This window comes from Dermacentor albipictus, chromosome 6, assembly GCF_038994185.2.
Source record: "Dermacentor albipictus isolate Rhodes 1998 colony chromosome 6, USDA_Dalb.pri_finalv2, whole genome shotgun sequence".
NCBI classification, from domain to species: Eukaryota; Metazoa; Arthropoda; class Arachnida; order Ixodida; family Ixodidae; genus Dermacentor; species Dermacentor albipictus.
In genome coordinates, this window is record NC_091826.1 from 16,592,578 (window position 1) to 16,609,032 (window position 16,455).

The 16,455-nt window shown below is 52.1% G+C and overlaps 1 protein-coding gene across 1 annotated transcript in view; it reads right to left on the minus strand.

Moving 5' to 3' along the window:
- Positions 1-1,736: 1,736 nt before the first annotated feature.
- The window catches only part of LOC135914443 (sodium- and chloride-dependent glycine transporter 2-like), a 44,108-nt gene continuing 29,389 nt past the window's right edge, over positions 1,737-16,455 (minus strand). Inside the window, exons 12-15 of the mRNA XM_065447302.2 lie at positions 15,187-15,286; positions 13,873-13,973; positions 11,690-11,857; positions 1,737-2,121 (exon numbers count right to left, since the gene is read on the minus strand). Coding sequence (XP_065303374.2) covers positions 1,816-2,121; positions 11,690-11,857; positions 13,873-13,973; positions 15,187-15,286 — 675 coding nt within the window. The 3' untranslated portion in view covers positions 1,737-1,815. The remainder of the gene's footprint in view (positions 2,122-11,689; positions 11,858-13,872; positions 13,974-15,186; positions 15,287-16,455) is intronic.

Sequence of the window (16,455 nt, forward strand, 5' to 3'; positions counted from 1 at the left end):
TTGTATAGGAAACACAAAAATCGGGAGTTCCTCGGGAACGTAACAGAATATTGCGGAGACAAACTACGTTTCGATGCGATGTAGGCTTTTGAACCATTAGAAGCGCCGCGATGTCGTTAGCAGGAACTGAGCAATATGGCCGCAGTGCATCGTCTTCGTCGTGCTGAACACTACCGTTAATCAGTAGCGTCATCACCTTTTATATCTACTGCAGGATGAAAGCCTAGCTCTCCCAGTGTTCTCCAACTGTACCTTTCTTGCGTGAACTTACTCGATGCTATACTGGCAAATTCCCTAATTATGTCACACCCGTCTTTATAACCTGTCGCGGGTAAAGCGATAATTTTGCACCTCTGTGAACGAAGTAAAATTATGTACACAGGATCTCCCGCTCCTGAGTTCAGGGACCAACTGTTAACCTACAACGCGATCACCAAGCACTATTACTTAGGCGCAGGGCATTCCCCCTGCCACATTTTAAGTTAAATAGGCCACAGGCGGTTACGTTAAGGCTTCTGCAGACACGAATGTACCTAACCCGGTCATCATGAATAAAATTAATCCGGACTGCGGGGTCTATTGTAGTAAGTGTGGGGGTTGCTCGATTTAGAACACCTGCTTTGGCGCTGCTTGGAGTTGGCCGGCGACGGTTCTCGAAGTGAAGAGTGGTGGCAGCGGATGCTGCACAGTGAAGTGCTGGCGGACCAACTCAGGGCTGTCCAGAGGGCCCGTGTGACGGCAGAAGGGCTCGGCCACTCTGTCCCGACATGGGAGCGGCCCGCATCAGTCCCGGACGGATCCCTCAGGACCTAAATACAGTTCTTCATACCATACCATACGCCAGGGCGAGATCTGGCAAGTAGTAGCAGTGCACTCTGGTGGAGACGCGATGAGTCGCATCATAGGCCGAAACTAGTTCCAATGCTTATGATTTTGGCTTCCTGACGCATCCATCCGATAATTTACCGTGATCTCAGCTTACCCAAAGTAACAAACGCGACACGTTGACAGCGGCGTCTTGGTTAAATATCTGTCGATTAAATATATATGCCAGGACGAGATCTGGCAAGCAGTAGCGTGACGTGGCGGAGACGCGTGGAAGTTTTTTTTGCGGGTGCACTTCACTGCAGCACTGCACTGCAGCACTGCAGCGGATAGATGTCGGTGTCTTTTTAGAGGAGCACGTTTTCCCAAGGAAACAAGGAAACGGAGCACGCTGGTTGTGGTAGTGAATGAGATGATAGCGCGCGTCCTGGGAGAAATTGTTAATGAAATTCGCAGGTATTTTGCAGGGCCGACGCGGTTAGCACAAAAAGAAAGTCGGGCAGTGGCCGATTATGGTGAAGGAAAAGCAGAGCGTGCTGTGCCGAATGAGGAGTGTGACAAAAGCTTGCTGCTGCTTCATAAAAGCAAGTGGAAGCCGAGTGATAACACGCGTACAGAGAATGCGAGCCTTATCATACGCAGCAAATCTTTTCTTCATATAATTTGACAATAATTTCTTGCTATACCTTTCATATTTTGTAAAGTTGGCTTCTCCTTTCAAAAACATAAAAGGAGGCAAAGCACGCTTTACCGGAGACGAAAGACTGCACAATGTGCGCGCTGCCACGTCCACTTTTTCTCACGCGCTTATCCTTGCAATCCTTACTGGTCTCTATTATCAACGCCTCGTCGTGCTATTTCAATTGCTTATTGCGCGTTACGTAGAATGTACAGCAATCAAGAACGACTCGGACCGTCCGCCCACGTTTATTTCCTTGATGCAAGGGCCATCTCCGGCCGCCACAGCTTGGGCTTTGGCTCGGGATTTGTCTATTTCTTTTCCTCCCCTTTCGCACCCGCTTTCGCCTCTGCTTTCGGCTCATCCTTGCTCTTGACCTTTACAGCCTCACCGGCTGCCTGAACTTCCGGCTTTTCCGCAGCGGCGGCCTCCTTGGCCTCTTCCAATGCCTTGAGCTTGATCTCGAGCTCGCGCAACTCCTTCTCCTCCTCGTTGAGTCTCTCAGCTTCCTCGACCTTCATGTAGCCCTTCCCGACCATGAAAAGCCGGTAGCGGCGGCGGTCTTCGTAGCCCTGGGGACCCCAGTTATCTCGAGGACTAATCGCCTTCCGGAAGTCCTGCGAAGCGAGATTTTAGAGAGCTTTAGTTGGGCGTCGCTTGCGGTCCGCTATGCTCACATTTTACTCGCGCTATGGAAACTGCGTCGCGGAAGAACGCGTTCATTTCGAATTTTTCAATAAGCGCGTCTCTCAGAGACGCGAAGACGTGAGCGACGCGCAAGCCATCTTGGCTGCGGAACGACAAAGAAGCCAGAAGGACGCACTACATATTTATTAATCCACGCACCCTTCACACATTTCTGAGAGAAGTTCTGTAGCCCAACTTGTACAATTTTCTTTGTAATTATTTGCGATTAATAGATACCTGATTAGATTAGATTTCTCACCACTGCGCGCTCAATCGTCTCGGCAGTGGAGCGGGGGCAACGTTCTGCCGTCTTCTGCCGGCAAGAAAGTTGTGCACGGCACGTACTAACCTTCTCGTTGAGCAACTGTGTGTAAATTGTTACTGCACACGGGCCCAAGCAGAACGGGCCCGTGCACACAAGTAGACAAGCGAATAATAGGCGCTGAACGCAGATACAAACACACACATAGCCTGCCTTCACAACGGGCATGCGGCCTTTGAGTGTTAAGAAACGACTTCATTGGCTGTTTCTGAGCGCTTTCTCTAACTTTTTGAATTCGGCTTACACACACACACACACACACACACACACACACACACACACACACACACACACACACACACACACACACACACACACACACACACACACACACACACACACACACACACGCACGCACACACACACACACACACACACACACACACACACACACACACACACACACACACACACACTCTCTCTCTCTCTCTCTCTCTCTCTCTCTCTCTCTCTCTTCATTGGCTGCTTCTAAGCACGCTCTACAACTTTTCGAATGGACTTATACCCAATAAGAAAACAAATATTTAAAATTTTGAATAAATAAGATTAGATAATTAGCTACATGACCACTCTTCACGACATAGTCTGAGTTATTCAATATGACTGCGAGTGAGTGAGTGAGTGTCAACTTTATTATTAGAAGGGGTAAGGGATAAGGGAGGCTAAGCTACGTAGGCTTCCAGGTTGTGCTTCACGATGGAGTCTTCAGCTCGTGCCAGGACCCGTGTTTGGATGTCTCGGTCGGTGCTGGAGAGAAGAGCCTCCCATTGTTCGTCGGTGGGGGGTGACGAGACGAGGTCGGCGGGCGGGGGATCTTCCGGGCAGCCCCAGAGGATGTGGTTCAAGGAGGCAACGTCGCCGCACAGGCAGCAGCGTGGATCAATGACACCAGGGTGGATGTGCGAATACACTAGGGGGCACGGAAAGGTGCGGGTCTGGAGGCGACGCCAGGCGATCTCGGACCGCTTGGGAAGACTGCCATGTGGAGGTGGGTAGGCGTACCGTTCGAGGCGATAGTGCTGGGTAATGTCGTGGTAGGTGACCAGGGGCTCCGGCACCGGGGCGTCCAACGCGGAGGGGCCCACCGCTCGGTCGACGAATCCTCGAGCGTGTTGGTGAGCCGACTCGTTGCCGGGGTGACCCGAGTGGGCGGGGACCCAGACCAGTTCAATGTGACACGGCTCGTCCTCCAGTAGAAGTGGGCGAAGGAGCCGTAAGGTGGAAGGCGAGACGAGACCTCGGGCGAAATTGGAGATGGCGTGCTTGGAGTCGGAGAGTATGACGCTGGCGTTGGTCGAGGTGGCGGCTAAAGCGATGGCTGCCTCCTCAGCCTCGACGACGTAGGGCGTTCGAACGGTGGCGGCCGTGATTGTCGGCCCCGAGGGTGCCGAGGGTACCGAGGAGGGCGAGACGGAGACGACTGCGAAGGCGTCCCCGCGCGAGGTGTATCTGGCCGCATCCACGTAGGCGATGGCCGGGTGGTCGGCGTACTTGGCGTGAAGCATGGCCGCACGGGCTTGGCGACGGGCGTCGTGGTGTCCCGGGAGCATATTCTTGGGTAGCGGCTTGATAGAAAAGGCTGCCCGAAGAGCATGCGGTAGTGAGACCAGGTCTGGCGGGTGAGAAGAGGTGTCATGACCGATGGAAGAGAGGATGTAGCGACCGGTCGGCGAACGATGAAGGCGTTGCACCTGAGCGGTGCGGTGAGCTTCGATCAGTTCGTCGAGCGTGTTGTGTACTCCCAGGCGGAGGAGACGTGCCGTGGACGCGTTGGGGGGAAGGCCGAGAGCAGTCTTGTATGCACGGCGGATGAGGACGTCGACCTTGTCGCGTTCCGATTTGAGAAGACGAGTATAAGGAAGGCCGTACGTGAGACGGGAAACGACGAAAGTGTCCACTAGGCGGAGGAGATCGTGTTCGCGCATGCCCATGCGCCGCGCTCTGACACGAGCAAGCATGCGCGCGGTTTGCTGAACCGAAAGCGAGAGCTGGTCGATGGTGTGAGCATTATGGCGGTTTGACTGTACTATCAGCCCGAGCACCCGGAGATGCGAGACGACGGGAACGGGAGTGGAATTGACGTGAATCGTGATGGTGGGGTGAGGCGTCTTGTGGCGACGCCGGTCGGGGGGCCGCATGAGGAGGAGGGCCGATTTGGCCGCCGAGCAAGCGAGACCGGCCGCGTGCACGTGACTTGTGACGACGTCAGTTGCGCGTTGCAACGTCTGCTCAATGTGCCCGTCGGAGCCAGACGTGACCCAAATAGTTACGTCGTCCGCGTACAGGGTGTGTTTGAGATCGGGGATACGGTCGAGCTTGGCGGGAAGTGAGCGAAGGGCGAGATTAAAAAGGAAAGGCGACAAGACAGCGCCCTGAGGGGTACCACGAGATCCAAGCGCATACGTGGGAGACGAGAGATCTCCCACGATGATTTCGGCCGTGCGGGCCGTGAGGAAGGAGCGAATGTAGTGGTAGGTGCGAGAGCCGGGGTTGATGGTGGCGAGTTCGGTAAGAATAGCCGAATGGGAGACGTTGTCGAACGCCTTGTGAAGGTCGAGGCTAAGGAGAGCCTTAGTGTCCGAGAAGGTGGGCGGATCGAGAAGGTCGTGGTGGAGTTGCAAGAGGACGTCTTGTGTGGAGAGGTGGGGGCGGAAACCAATCATGGTGTGGGGAAGGAGGTGGTGAGCGTTGGTGTACGTTTGCAAGCGAGCTAGGACGACGTGCTCCATGAGCTTGCCGACGCACGATGTGAGTGAGATGGGCCGGAGGTTCTCGATTGTGAGTTTCTTGCCCGGCTTCGGGATGAAAGCCACGCGAGCGTGTTTCCACGACTGGGGGAGGTTGCCGGAGCGCCAGCACTCATTCAGGAACGAAGTGAGGGCAAGGACCGAAGGGGCATCAAGATTTCGGAGTAGTTTGTTGGGAATGCGATCTGGACCGGGGGCAGAGGTGGTGCGGAGCTTGTGTAGCGCCGCGTAGACTTCAGCTTCCGTGATATCGGCATCTAGTTCGGGGTTGGGGGCCCCGGAGTAGGACGCGAGAGGGGGAGAAGAGGTGCCAGGGGGTGTCAGCTGGAGGTATTTGGCGGCCAGGTCTGCTATCAGCGATGGTGTGTCGCCGGGGTAGGCCCGGACAATGCGTTGTAATTGTTGCCGAGCGACTGACTTGGCGGAAGCAGGGTCGAGGAGGTGGCGGAGGAGATGCCACGATTGCTTGCAGCCCAACTGACCGGAGATCCCTGAGCAAAGCTGCTCCCACTGTTGGCGGGCGAGTACAGTTGTGTGATGCTCGATCTCGCGATCGAGGTATGCGATGCGGCGGCGCAGGCGACGGTTGTGACGTTGCTTATGCCAACGGTTGGTGAGGCTCGTGCGAGCGGCTAAGAGGTGGGCGAGGCGGGAGTCAATTGCCGGATGGTCCTCCGTGGTGGGGATCGAGGCGGTGACCCTGTCGAGGTCCGCCAGTAGCTGGTCGGTCCACATCGAAAGGTCCTCGATGTCGGGGGTGGCAGAGTGCAGCCGGCGGGCTCGGAACGCATCCCAATCCGTATAGCGGGTCGTGTGTGGGCGCGGCTTGCACGGGGAGGTACGGGCTTGGATGGCGAGGACGTAGTGGTCGCTGCCCAGGGACTGATGTGTATTGGACCAGCGCGCGTCGTGCACGTAACGGCAAAAGCTGAGGTCCGGAGTGGTGTCGCGGCACACGCTGTTGCCGATGCGCGTGGGTTGCGTGGGGTCGGTAAGCAGGGAGAGGTGGAGGTCGTGTGCGAGCTGCCACAGCCTCGCGCCGGGGCCATCGGCCTTGGAGTAACCCCAGTCCGGATGCCTGACGTTGAAGTCACCGAGAACGAGGAGGGGGGATGTGGCTGCTCTCGCTGCAGCGGCACGGAGCAGAGCAACGAGCGACAGGTCTTTGGTGACGCGTGGGGGGGTATAAACATTAAGAATAAAAAGAGAGGGGTCTTCACGTCGCTGAGGTAGGACCTCGATAAAGACATGGTGGACCGTAGGGAAGGGCAGATCGGCTCGATTGACCGTGAGCGTCCGCCGAGTGAGGATGGCCGTGACGGGATGGGGCAGAGGGTGATGAGCTACTTGGTCATGGGCGACGTAACCCGAGAGGGAAATGGTGGCGTGAGTCTCCTGTAGAACGATGACGTCAGGAGAGACCGAGGGGTCCAGTTGTTGAAGGTGTAGAAGGAGGTGGTTACGCTTGGGGCGAAAACCACGGCAGTTCCACTGCCAAACGGTGACGACAGAGCGGTCAGCCATGATTAGTAGCGGAAGAAAGAGGTATTGCCTCGGCTGGTGCTTGCGAGGGTCGGGCGGCAGAGGATGAGGTGGTGCGGACGTGGAGCGGTGGCTTGGCTCGGATGGTTGCGAGCATGGAAGCTTGAAGGCTATCCACCGTCTCTTGGAGAGATTGGAAGGACGTGGCGGGGGGATAGGCAGTGAGGTCGGTGCGCATGGCATTGAGGGCTTCTTGTTGTGCCGTGAGAAGCTGGTATATCGAGGTGAAACGGCTATCCAGCCGTTTTTCTAGGTCCACCAGGGTCGTCTTGATGGCTGCCTGGACCTCTTCGGAAAAGTGGAGAGATGCAGGAGGGGTGTTGGGTCTGCGGCGTTTGCTAGTGCCTCCTTCGCAAGTCTGAACATCCATGTCAGAGGAGGAGGCGATTGAGGAGGGCAGACATGATGGGAGCGTGATGGCTGCCTCAAGCTTCTCCTCAAGAGCTCGTAGTTGGGCTTGGAAGGATTCAATTTGGGTCTTCTGTGCCGCAAGTGTAGCGGTTTGTGCAGTGAGCTGCTGCCGTAGGGAGGCGTTTTCCTGCTGCAGTGCGACGACCTGCGGCGAGGAGGACGCCGAGGGAGCGCCGGGGGGGCCGCGGGACCACGTCGACTGGTTGGGCTTAGAGGCTGGTTTGGGCGCCGCTGGAGCGAGGGGTGGGAAGTCACTGGTCGACTTGGAGGGCGGAGGCGGCGGAGGACGGCGCGCCGTTTGCATCGGGGGTTGAGGGCGCTGCACGTAGCGGTGCTTACAGTTGGAACTATGCGTTGAGTGATTCCCGTTGCAAACGATGCAGCGGGGGGTGCAAGTCGGGGGCGAGCCCTCGAGCGGTGGGGGGTGAAAGTCGCCGCAACGACGGCACCTGTCTTGCTGTGGCTTGGGGCACACGTCGGTCCGGTGGCCAGTCGAGCGGCAGTTGAAACAGGCCTCCACCTTGTTGTGGAAAGGGAGGAGGCGAAGGTGGACTCCATGGTAGAAGATCCACCGGGGTAGTTTGGGGTCCGTGAGGGTGACCAAGATGTGGGGAGTCTTGCCCATACGGCGGGCACCCACAATAGAAAGTGCAGGATTGCTTGCCTGCAGATCGTCAAGGATGGCTTCATCTGTGAAGTCGTCGAAGGCGTGGTAGAGTAATATGACTGCGAACATGTACCACCGGTCCAATTAGCCTAAGCTGTACCAGACTACTAAAGCGAAAGCTTTACCAACCGCGTCGGGCCGAGTTTTGCCGCCGCCAGCAATTTGACCTTCATTTGACCACAGCTGCGTCGTAGCCTTAGCAACACATAACGTGACTCGCCGTGCCGAGCTCCGCCGCCACCGACGACTTGGCGCATGCGCTCTCCGCAGCTAGGTCGCCTCCTGACCACGTGACTCGCCGCGCCTGGCTAAAAGTAGCGCCGCACTCGCCTAGTAAGTACGAGCTTGGCCATGGATGAGAGTGAGGCCGGGCCGTCTTCTCTGAGCATTGCGCGGGAGCGGGAGACTTTGAGCCGTCGTTGCCAAGCGCAGTCTGACCAGCTCGCGGATATCGCCCGGCGAGGTGCTCCACTGGAGAGGGTCCGGAATGCAACAGGCGTCGCACCGTCTAGATCAATGTAGCGACCGCGTCCGCGCCCTGTCCGTTTGTGCTTCGACGCTGCGCATGTTCGCGGCGTCTCTTTGTATGTCTAGCACTTACGCTTTCCCTGTGGCACAACAGGCGTCGCACCGTCGAACGATGCGTGTCTACCCAAGCCTAATCACAATCATGTCTAGCCACCGACCTAGGCACAGCCGTCATATCTGGCTTAACGATGATTGTGTACTTAAGTATAATAATTACAACTAAATCAAAGGTTAAGGAAATGAAACGAAGACCTAACCACGGTAAACGAAGCTTTCGCTTTGCATATCCAGGGTTAGCTGAGCTAAGCCGCAGCCAATTTATTTAAAGTTTGGTTCTCGTTACGCGAGGCACGTGGTATGTGGACCACTTGGCCCACTGGGTATGTTCTGCCTGCTGTCTTGCGGAGTAGATGCTTGGGTCACTTGACGAGTACCCTAACAGACAACTTTCTGATGGTTTCTGGCTGGCCTAGTAGAACCCTTGGGTCACTGTGCATGTGATCATTCTGAGCCAATCCCCCAGAATGGATGAGCCACTGTGACACAAGGTGTGGATCCTTAAATGCATTTAGACGTGTTGTGCTTCACTGTGCCCACGCACCTCTCATCAACGTTCTTCCTTTGACAAGCGTCATACACCGCCTTCGTCCTAGCAGCTGCAAGCGATGAAGCTCTGCTCGTGTCACACACTACTGCTTATACCTCGCCAACAAGAACAAGCCTCGCGTCATTTGGATTTCAAAATTGCTTTGTGTGTGCGCGTTTTCTTTAACTAACACTATACAGTGAAAGCTCGTTAATTCGAACTTCAATAATTTGAATTTATGGATAATTCGAACCGTACGATTTGGTCCGGCCAAGCTCCACAGAAGTCTATGTACAAAAAAGTCCGTTAATTCGAACGCGAGAAGGTTCCCTGACGGATAATTCGAACTACGCTCGCCTGGCACACGGCCAGAGAAACGCGCTTACTGCCTACACACAAGGCTGTATTGCCTCCGAAACGTAGAAAATGGCGACAGAAGGCAAAATCGGAAAAAAATCTAACCGACGCGGGGTCAGCCAGAAAGCAGCGGCGGCTGCCGCCTCTCGTTCTACGTAACCTCCGAGACTTTTTGCCCATTGCGAATCTCGTAGGCTTTGGAAATCTTGTACAGCTGCTAATGTTGTGTGGAGATGGCACGGCAAGCGCCAAAACACAGCTAATCAAGTACGTCGCAGCTGCGCTTGCAATCAAGAGCCAACGAATCAGGGCCTTCGCCACCTTCACATGTTCAGCGTCTTTGTCTCGGCAGTCTTCATCGGTTGTGCACCTCTGTTTTCAGCTTAGGAGGTATCGGCCGTCGTGATTCATTGTGATGGTGTTAAGCCTCGGCTAACGTTCGTTTCGGTGGACATCGGTGGTGTGGCACAGTCGGACCCAGAGCTTCGACTTGAAGGTGGCGTGTGCCCGCGGCACACGCCATCACTTTCTGACACGCCAAATTTCTGACATGGCCTACTGCTTCCAAATCGCAGTGTACTGTTGCTCTCCTTCACTTTCGTTAGTTCGAACTTTCGTTAATTCGAACTGAAGCGGCTTCCCCTTGCGGTTCGAATTAACGAGCTTTTATTGTACTGACGCAGAACGAGAGGAACAAAGGGCATGATGGCAGCTGAAAATGTCTGTCCTGAGATACGTGCCAACTAACCCAACTTTCTTCTCTAATTAAGCAAATCACGGACAACAGAAGCGCGAAATATCAGTCAAACAGTTTTTTTTTCTTTAAACGACGACGGCGCTTTTTAGAGACCACTTACAGACGAGAACGCGGGCGACATATTCACGTGTAAGGTGTTAATACGTTAGGCTGGTGATAACGGCTTTTACGATACATACGTAATTTTGCGTTCCCCAATTTTTTCCTTTGTGTTGTTTTCTCTTGTTCTCATTGTGCACAGGATAACGTGTACATAAAGTTCTTCTTTTTTAAAAAAATCATAGCGCAGCATTTAAAAAGCTCTTGTGGGACATAGCGCAATTCCACTTCCTGAGCTGGAATTCTCGGAGATAGACGTTACTTGCACGACACACCGAAATTGATCATCGGTTAACTAAAAATTTTTGTCGGCTTTAGATGTCAACAAAGCTTGAAATTCAGCCAATTAGTGCAGTTCCATCTTTGCGTGAGCGTTAGGAAAGAACTTGAACAAGAACGTACAAATGCGTACGAGACTGAACACATTAGCATGCTTGATATCTTCAGTCGCGTCCTCGTCTAAATTCCTTCCTAGCGCTAGCGCAAAAACAATAAAGGATGGCTGAATAGAACTGTGATTTTTATCGCTTAGTTACGCAACTGCAAACTTGATGCTTCACTATTCTTTCCAATTTTGCGATTTTCAGCAGACCTTGTAAAAAAGCAAAATATGACCAAAATAAAGAAATATCTACTTCCTGCAGTTCCCAGATTTTTTAGATATTTAGAAGAACACTAACAAACGATAAAATTTAGTGCATTAGATGCTGATAAAAAGGATTTCTTCGTTCCTATGAATTTACATAGGAGCTCCTGAGGCAAGACTTTTTCTGAAGAGATGATAAAGTTCATTCGTCAGTTTAAGGTTGTCGGTATGAGTTACCAGAGTTACCAAGTAATTTTGATTTTGAAAACAAAGTCTTCTCTGCTGAATTCTCAAGGGTCTGGTGTATTCTCGGTACCTTGTTAGCACTTCAAGAACGAAAAAAAAAGAACACCCTTCCGCGCCTTCAATGCGTCGTACTGAGTCGCAAAATGTATCAAAATGTAGATAATAATAAGATAAGAAGCAATAATTAATCGCAGCGTAGGTAAAATTAATTATATGGGCGTAAGCAGTGCCCATATAGCAGAAAAATAACCGCTTTGCACCATATATTGCACTATCTGCAATATCGGCCCACCTGACCTATTGGTAAAAAAAAAAAAGGTCAACGAAGTATCGACAGTAAAGAAGGCATTCCCGATGTAATTGCGCGTGAAACACGATATGAATAAGGTACGAAATGAGTGAATAATGAACATGAAAAAAATACGCCGACATAATTGACATTTGATCATCGAATCATCTGGATCACCATGCACGTCCACTTTGCCATCTTTAGTGTCGACACTTGGTTGAACCTATCTGTTAGCGGAACCCCTGGTGGGTATACTTTGTGTCATGAATCTACGTCGTCGAGCATAAAATAGCGCGCGCGACTATACCTACGCATGTAACGTAAGCGAGTGCAGTGCCGTTAGATCAGCGGTAGGCCTCACCCATTTGGCGGCCCTGAGTTCCTTGATGGCGACAATGGGGATTATGGCGAGACCGATGCCGGCCACCAAGAAGCCGGTGACCTGCGACCACATCGGGAACTCGTACATGGTGCCATGTCGCTTCACCTTCACCGACTCGAAGTTGGTAAGCGACGTCACGGCCAGGACCTGGGCAGAGGACGGTACAGGAACATGCTTCTCAGGCGCAATGGTGCCGCTGGCCGAGCTCTGTGCGTGCTTGGTTTTAAGTGGTCTGACAAGGACCGCGTGTTCAACACTACATTGCCGCACGTACAGTCGCGGACAGAATATTATGGACTATGAAATCTAAGAAAAAGCTGAATATCTCCGCAACCTCACAACGCAATCTTGTATTTGCATTTTGTACCTCGACTAGAATATGCTAACAACACTGTCGTGGGCAGTTTTACTGGTTACTGCTACAGGCTGCTCGGGAATTGAACGTTTTCGGAGATCCCGTGGTGCATTTTATTCTGTCCGCGACTGTACGTATCGTTTTACTGTTGTGCCAGCGTCCACACTCTGCAACATTGTCACCGTCATCCAGTTATCGCTCGGCGCAAGAAGCGCGTGCTATAGTCGAAATTTCTCGAATCGCAGACTCTATATGGGCGCCGCCATATTGCTTATGCAGTGGCGCCATCTATGAGGTGTCCGCTTTCGCCGCCACGCTGGCTTGGACGAATGCTCAGTGTTGTGTGCCAACTGAAGCACTAAAAATAAAACAGCTAAAACATCTCCAAATCGTTCCGCAGCACGCGATGGCAACACACTCAATAAGCGTGCCGCGTCGGCTCGCACAAGCCAGAAAGGAGGAGCACATGCTCTCGGCGCGCTGGTTTCCTCCTCGCTCAATGAAAAGGTCTATAAAGAAGTTGTCTAACTAGGTTGCGTGCGCGACGCGAGTACCGCTTTACATTCTCGAATGCATGCGAGCACCAGCAATTGCGCTGTAACGCGCGTGGTGGTATAAATAGCGGGCGAGCTTGACCCACCATTTCAGATTCGACAACCGCGCTCGCCACTGTCGTTGTGATTTAAGTGCTCATCGATTTTCTGGGCACAAGTTTAAAAACCCAACAAAGAGCGAAATTTTTAACTCACAGTTTTGGCGGTGTTTTGGTTATTCACCGTGTAGCTACGATGTGACGATATTCTCACGAGGCCTCTTGTTCATCATAATGCACATTTACGTCAGTCCCTTTCAAAATTAATCCGGGAAGTAATTGCGTAATATATTCGTCACGGTCACAATCTGAATTTCGAATCATGATTCGGAATTCAGATTACTAAGCACAGAAAAATGGATAACAATGCCTTCGACCGACTCACGTCCTTTTCTTGTTTTATGCGTTTGCGCATGTGCATTTTTGTCTATACATGAGATGCTCTGTTTTTCAGAATAAACAGTTGTAAGCGTAGCGCTCGTCTTTCCTTTCGCCTCTCACTGTCTTCTTTTTCCGAGTTTTCTTGCGCTAAAAAGCAACATGTTAAATGAACAGTTTCCTGTTGAGTTTGTCGGCTTCGGTCTTATAGAGAAGTAACGCAGCTCCGTAAAGGCTGACGATAAATGAAAGGATTGTAACTGAATTTCCATCTATTAAACTTGTATAAACTCTATAGTTTTCAGTTAAGGACAATGCACATGCATGCGCTGGTAACCGAGGGCCTGGAAAATACGCATGACAAAGTGCCGTGCTAACTAAAGCGAGTACTGCGCGACTTTCACGAGTGCAAAAACGCATAGTTTCTTATGCATCTTTTAGCTACCACGGGAATGAAGGGCATGTAGTACATATGGATTTGTCTCATCTTCGAACTGCGATCATTTATTGTGCTTTATCTTTCTAAATTTTCTATAAACATTTTTCCTAAACGCATGAGCGCAATTAGCTTCTACACACAAGCCTAATCATTGCGACATCTTGCATTTAATACCCGATATATATATATTTCTTATCGAGAAGGATAAACTTGCAAAATCACAAGGCGGTTTGAAGCCCCAAGGAAGATGTTTAAGACAAATCTATGCAAGGCCGACCATTCCCGTGCTGAGCGCAGCTGAACTGCCAACTTGCAGCCCCGTATAGAAACTAATAGCCTGCGTTTCCTCTGCTAATTTTCTTTTGTAGGAAAATTGTGCGAAAACGGACATCACTCACCGCCACAGCCACTGGAAGACAGAACTTCCAGGTGACGTACATGAACACGCCCGGCGCGCTTCCGAGCATGAACTCCATGTCGGCGATCATCCGCGAGATGCCTGCAGCCGTGAGAACGCGCACGCGAGTGTCGTGCCATCAGCGACCAACGTCAACGCACATCAACGACTGCGACAGACTTGCCTACTACGCAAGCGAAACACGCTCGTGTTTTGTCGGTAGCTCCTGTTGTGACTCGCATTGCAAACAGACAAGGCGCATGTGCTTAGATCGTGCGTGTGACGGTCGTGTCTGCGATGCATCACGCCGACATGCACGCAGCGAAAACGGCAGAAAATTCAAACAAACCCCTCTCGCGTCTTTCACGGAGAAACCGCTCTCCTCGCTAGCATGCAGAGATGGCGTCACGGCCGTCGCCCCTGCGTCCCACGCGTATCGCCTGCAGAGCACGGACATACAGCGGCAACGCGACCGCGCAAAACGCAGAGCACGCGTAACCGCCACTGTAAACTTGGCACAACAGTCACCAAAATACAAACAAATAAAAGGAGACGGGACTATAGGAAACATGGCCGCAGTGATATGAGCTTGACGACACTCAAGGCAGACAGCAGGCGCAAAACAACAATCTCAACGTAGAATGCCCAGCGCTCGTTCTGTGCATTTCGTGATTATTACGTTTTTTTTCTTGCGTAACAACAGTGACTTACAGTGCCAGCAACCAACTCGCCCAGCTTTAGCAAAAGTAGCAATAGTTTAGGGGAGGCGAAGCTTGTGTGTGTACGTGGCGTAGCCCTCTCTACTCTGACAAGACAAAAGAGCAGCTTTTGCCTCAAGTCAGGCGCAATGCTGTTGAAAAGTATGTTTTACCTTGATGAAAAAGGAAGGAAAACTGTCTGCGTTGAAAAGAGAGAGAAAAAGAAATGCGGCGTATCCAACGAGTCAGAATCTGCACACAGCGAAGCTTAGTGTGAGTGCATAAAGAGGGGAAACACGAGTTTGCGTTTATACTTAATGTCCGCACAAGGTGACACGGAAGGCTTTGTTCAGGTATTGTAGAGAGGCTAATGCAGTGCCGCTACCGCGGATGCGCGAAGGCGAGCGCCATCTGGTGGTGCGGCAGAGAACGCAGCGGCGCACGTCTTCCGCTGTGATGGGTTGGTCTATGCAGTTAGAGAACAGCCAGGCCGCAGCGCCCATGGTCATGAAACTCGACGAGGCTCGCAGAGAAAAACTTCGCTTTTAAAAAGCCATCAAATGGCGGTTAAACGTTGTTACCACCACCATGGATCAAGATGATCAAGCACCGCTCACCGTAGCCGAAGACGAGGGTAGCCATTTCGGCCACACCGACCCAGGGGATCAAGTGGCTGGAGACGAACTCGTCCAGCAGCGTCAGGATGTACAGCCCTCCCTGAGATAGTGTGAGAAAATAGAGCCAGGAAACAAAAATAGAGCCGATGTTAACTGCAACTCGGGCTAGGGGAATATTTGTTATCGCCCCGTTTCAAAGGAGGTGCCACTAAACATCATCGTCACTAGAACCAAGGTCGTTACAGGCACAGCGGTTTTAACGAAAAGAAGTCGCCGTTTCGCCCGAAAGGCGACGCATCGATTGCGATAGCAAATTAACGGACAGCTAGTTATACGAAGTAAGGATAATAGTTTTATCGGCCGTACAGACTTGTAAACACACGAATACTAAATAAAATAACAAGCATGGTGTAACGCGCACACAACCAAACGTGAACACATCGCACTCGATGACCGCGGAAACTGCCTGTAAAAACGCTGGAGTGAGGAAGCGCGGCAGCAGCAGCAAGCGATTTGACCTTCGTGCTGCGTCTCGCATCAACGCGAACTAAGCCGCGAAAACAAAGCGCTGCGCGGACTCCGTCCCCGTCGCAGATGGCTTTGAAGATACAGCGGCCCTAGCGGGCTTGCGCGGCCGCCCGGAGTTGAACACCTTCCCCCTCTTCCTACCCTCCCCTCCCCCCGGATCCTTGCGCGCGACGGAAGACGGCGCGTTTCCTGCACGCTTTCCTCGCTTGTGTGCGCGAGATTGAACCGCGTTCGCCGGCTCGTCCTCGCACATACAGCGCGCGGCGACGATTTTATCACCCCTGAACATTGTACGGAACTTCACGGCGACGGCAGAGTTAAGCCTGGAATGTCCAAATAATTGCTATCGCAATAAAAAAATAGACATCAATGCGAGATAGGCGAAATGCTAGACTGCGATGGATTTAGTAAAACCTGATCAGATCAAGCAGGCTAGGTCGCCGCCCCTTTTAAATGGGGATTCCAATAGAAATCAACACGGCCACCACCACCATCTCCAGAGTACACCTTCCCTCAAGAACATCCAACGGTCACGGAAAAAGAAATGTCTTTATTCTGGCTGTTTTCACTTGTCGCGCTTCCAGATACACTCCTGTATTCTTGCGTATAAGATTGTGAAACTTTGATGCTCCAATGTATAAAATGGTAGTAGGTTGCCTGTGTAGAAATGTAACATTTCTTTTCTCTCTCCGTAAGTATGTCCTTTAATTAAGCTGCAGCTATCAAAATTTATCTTTGTTG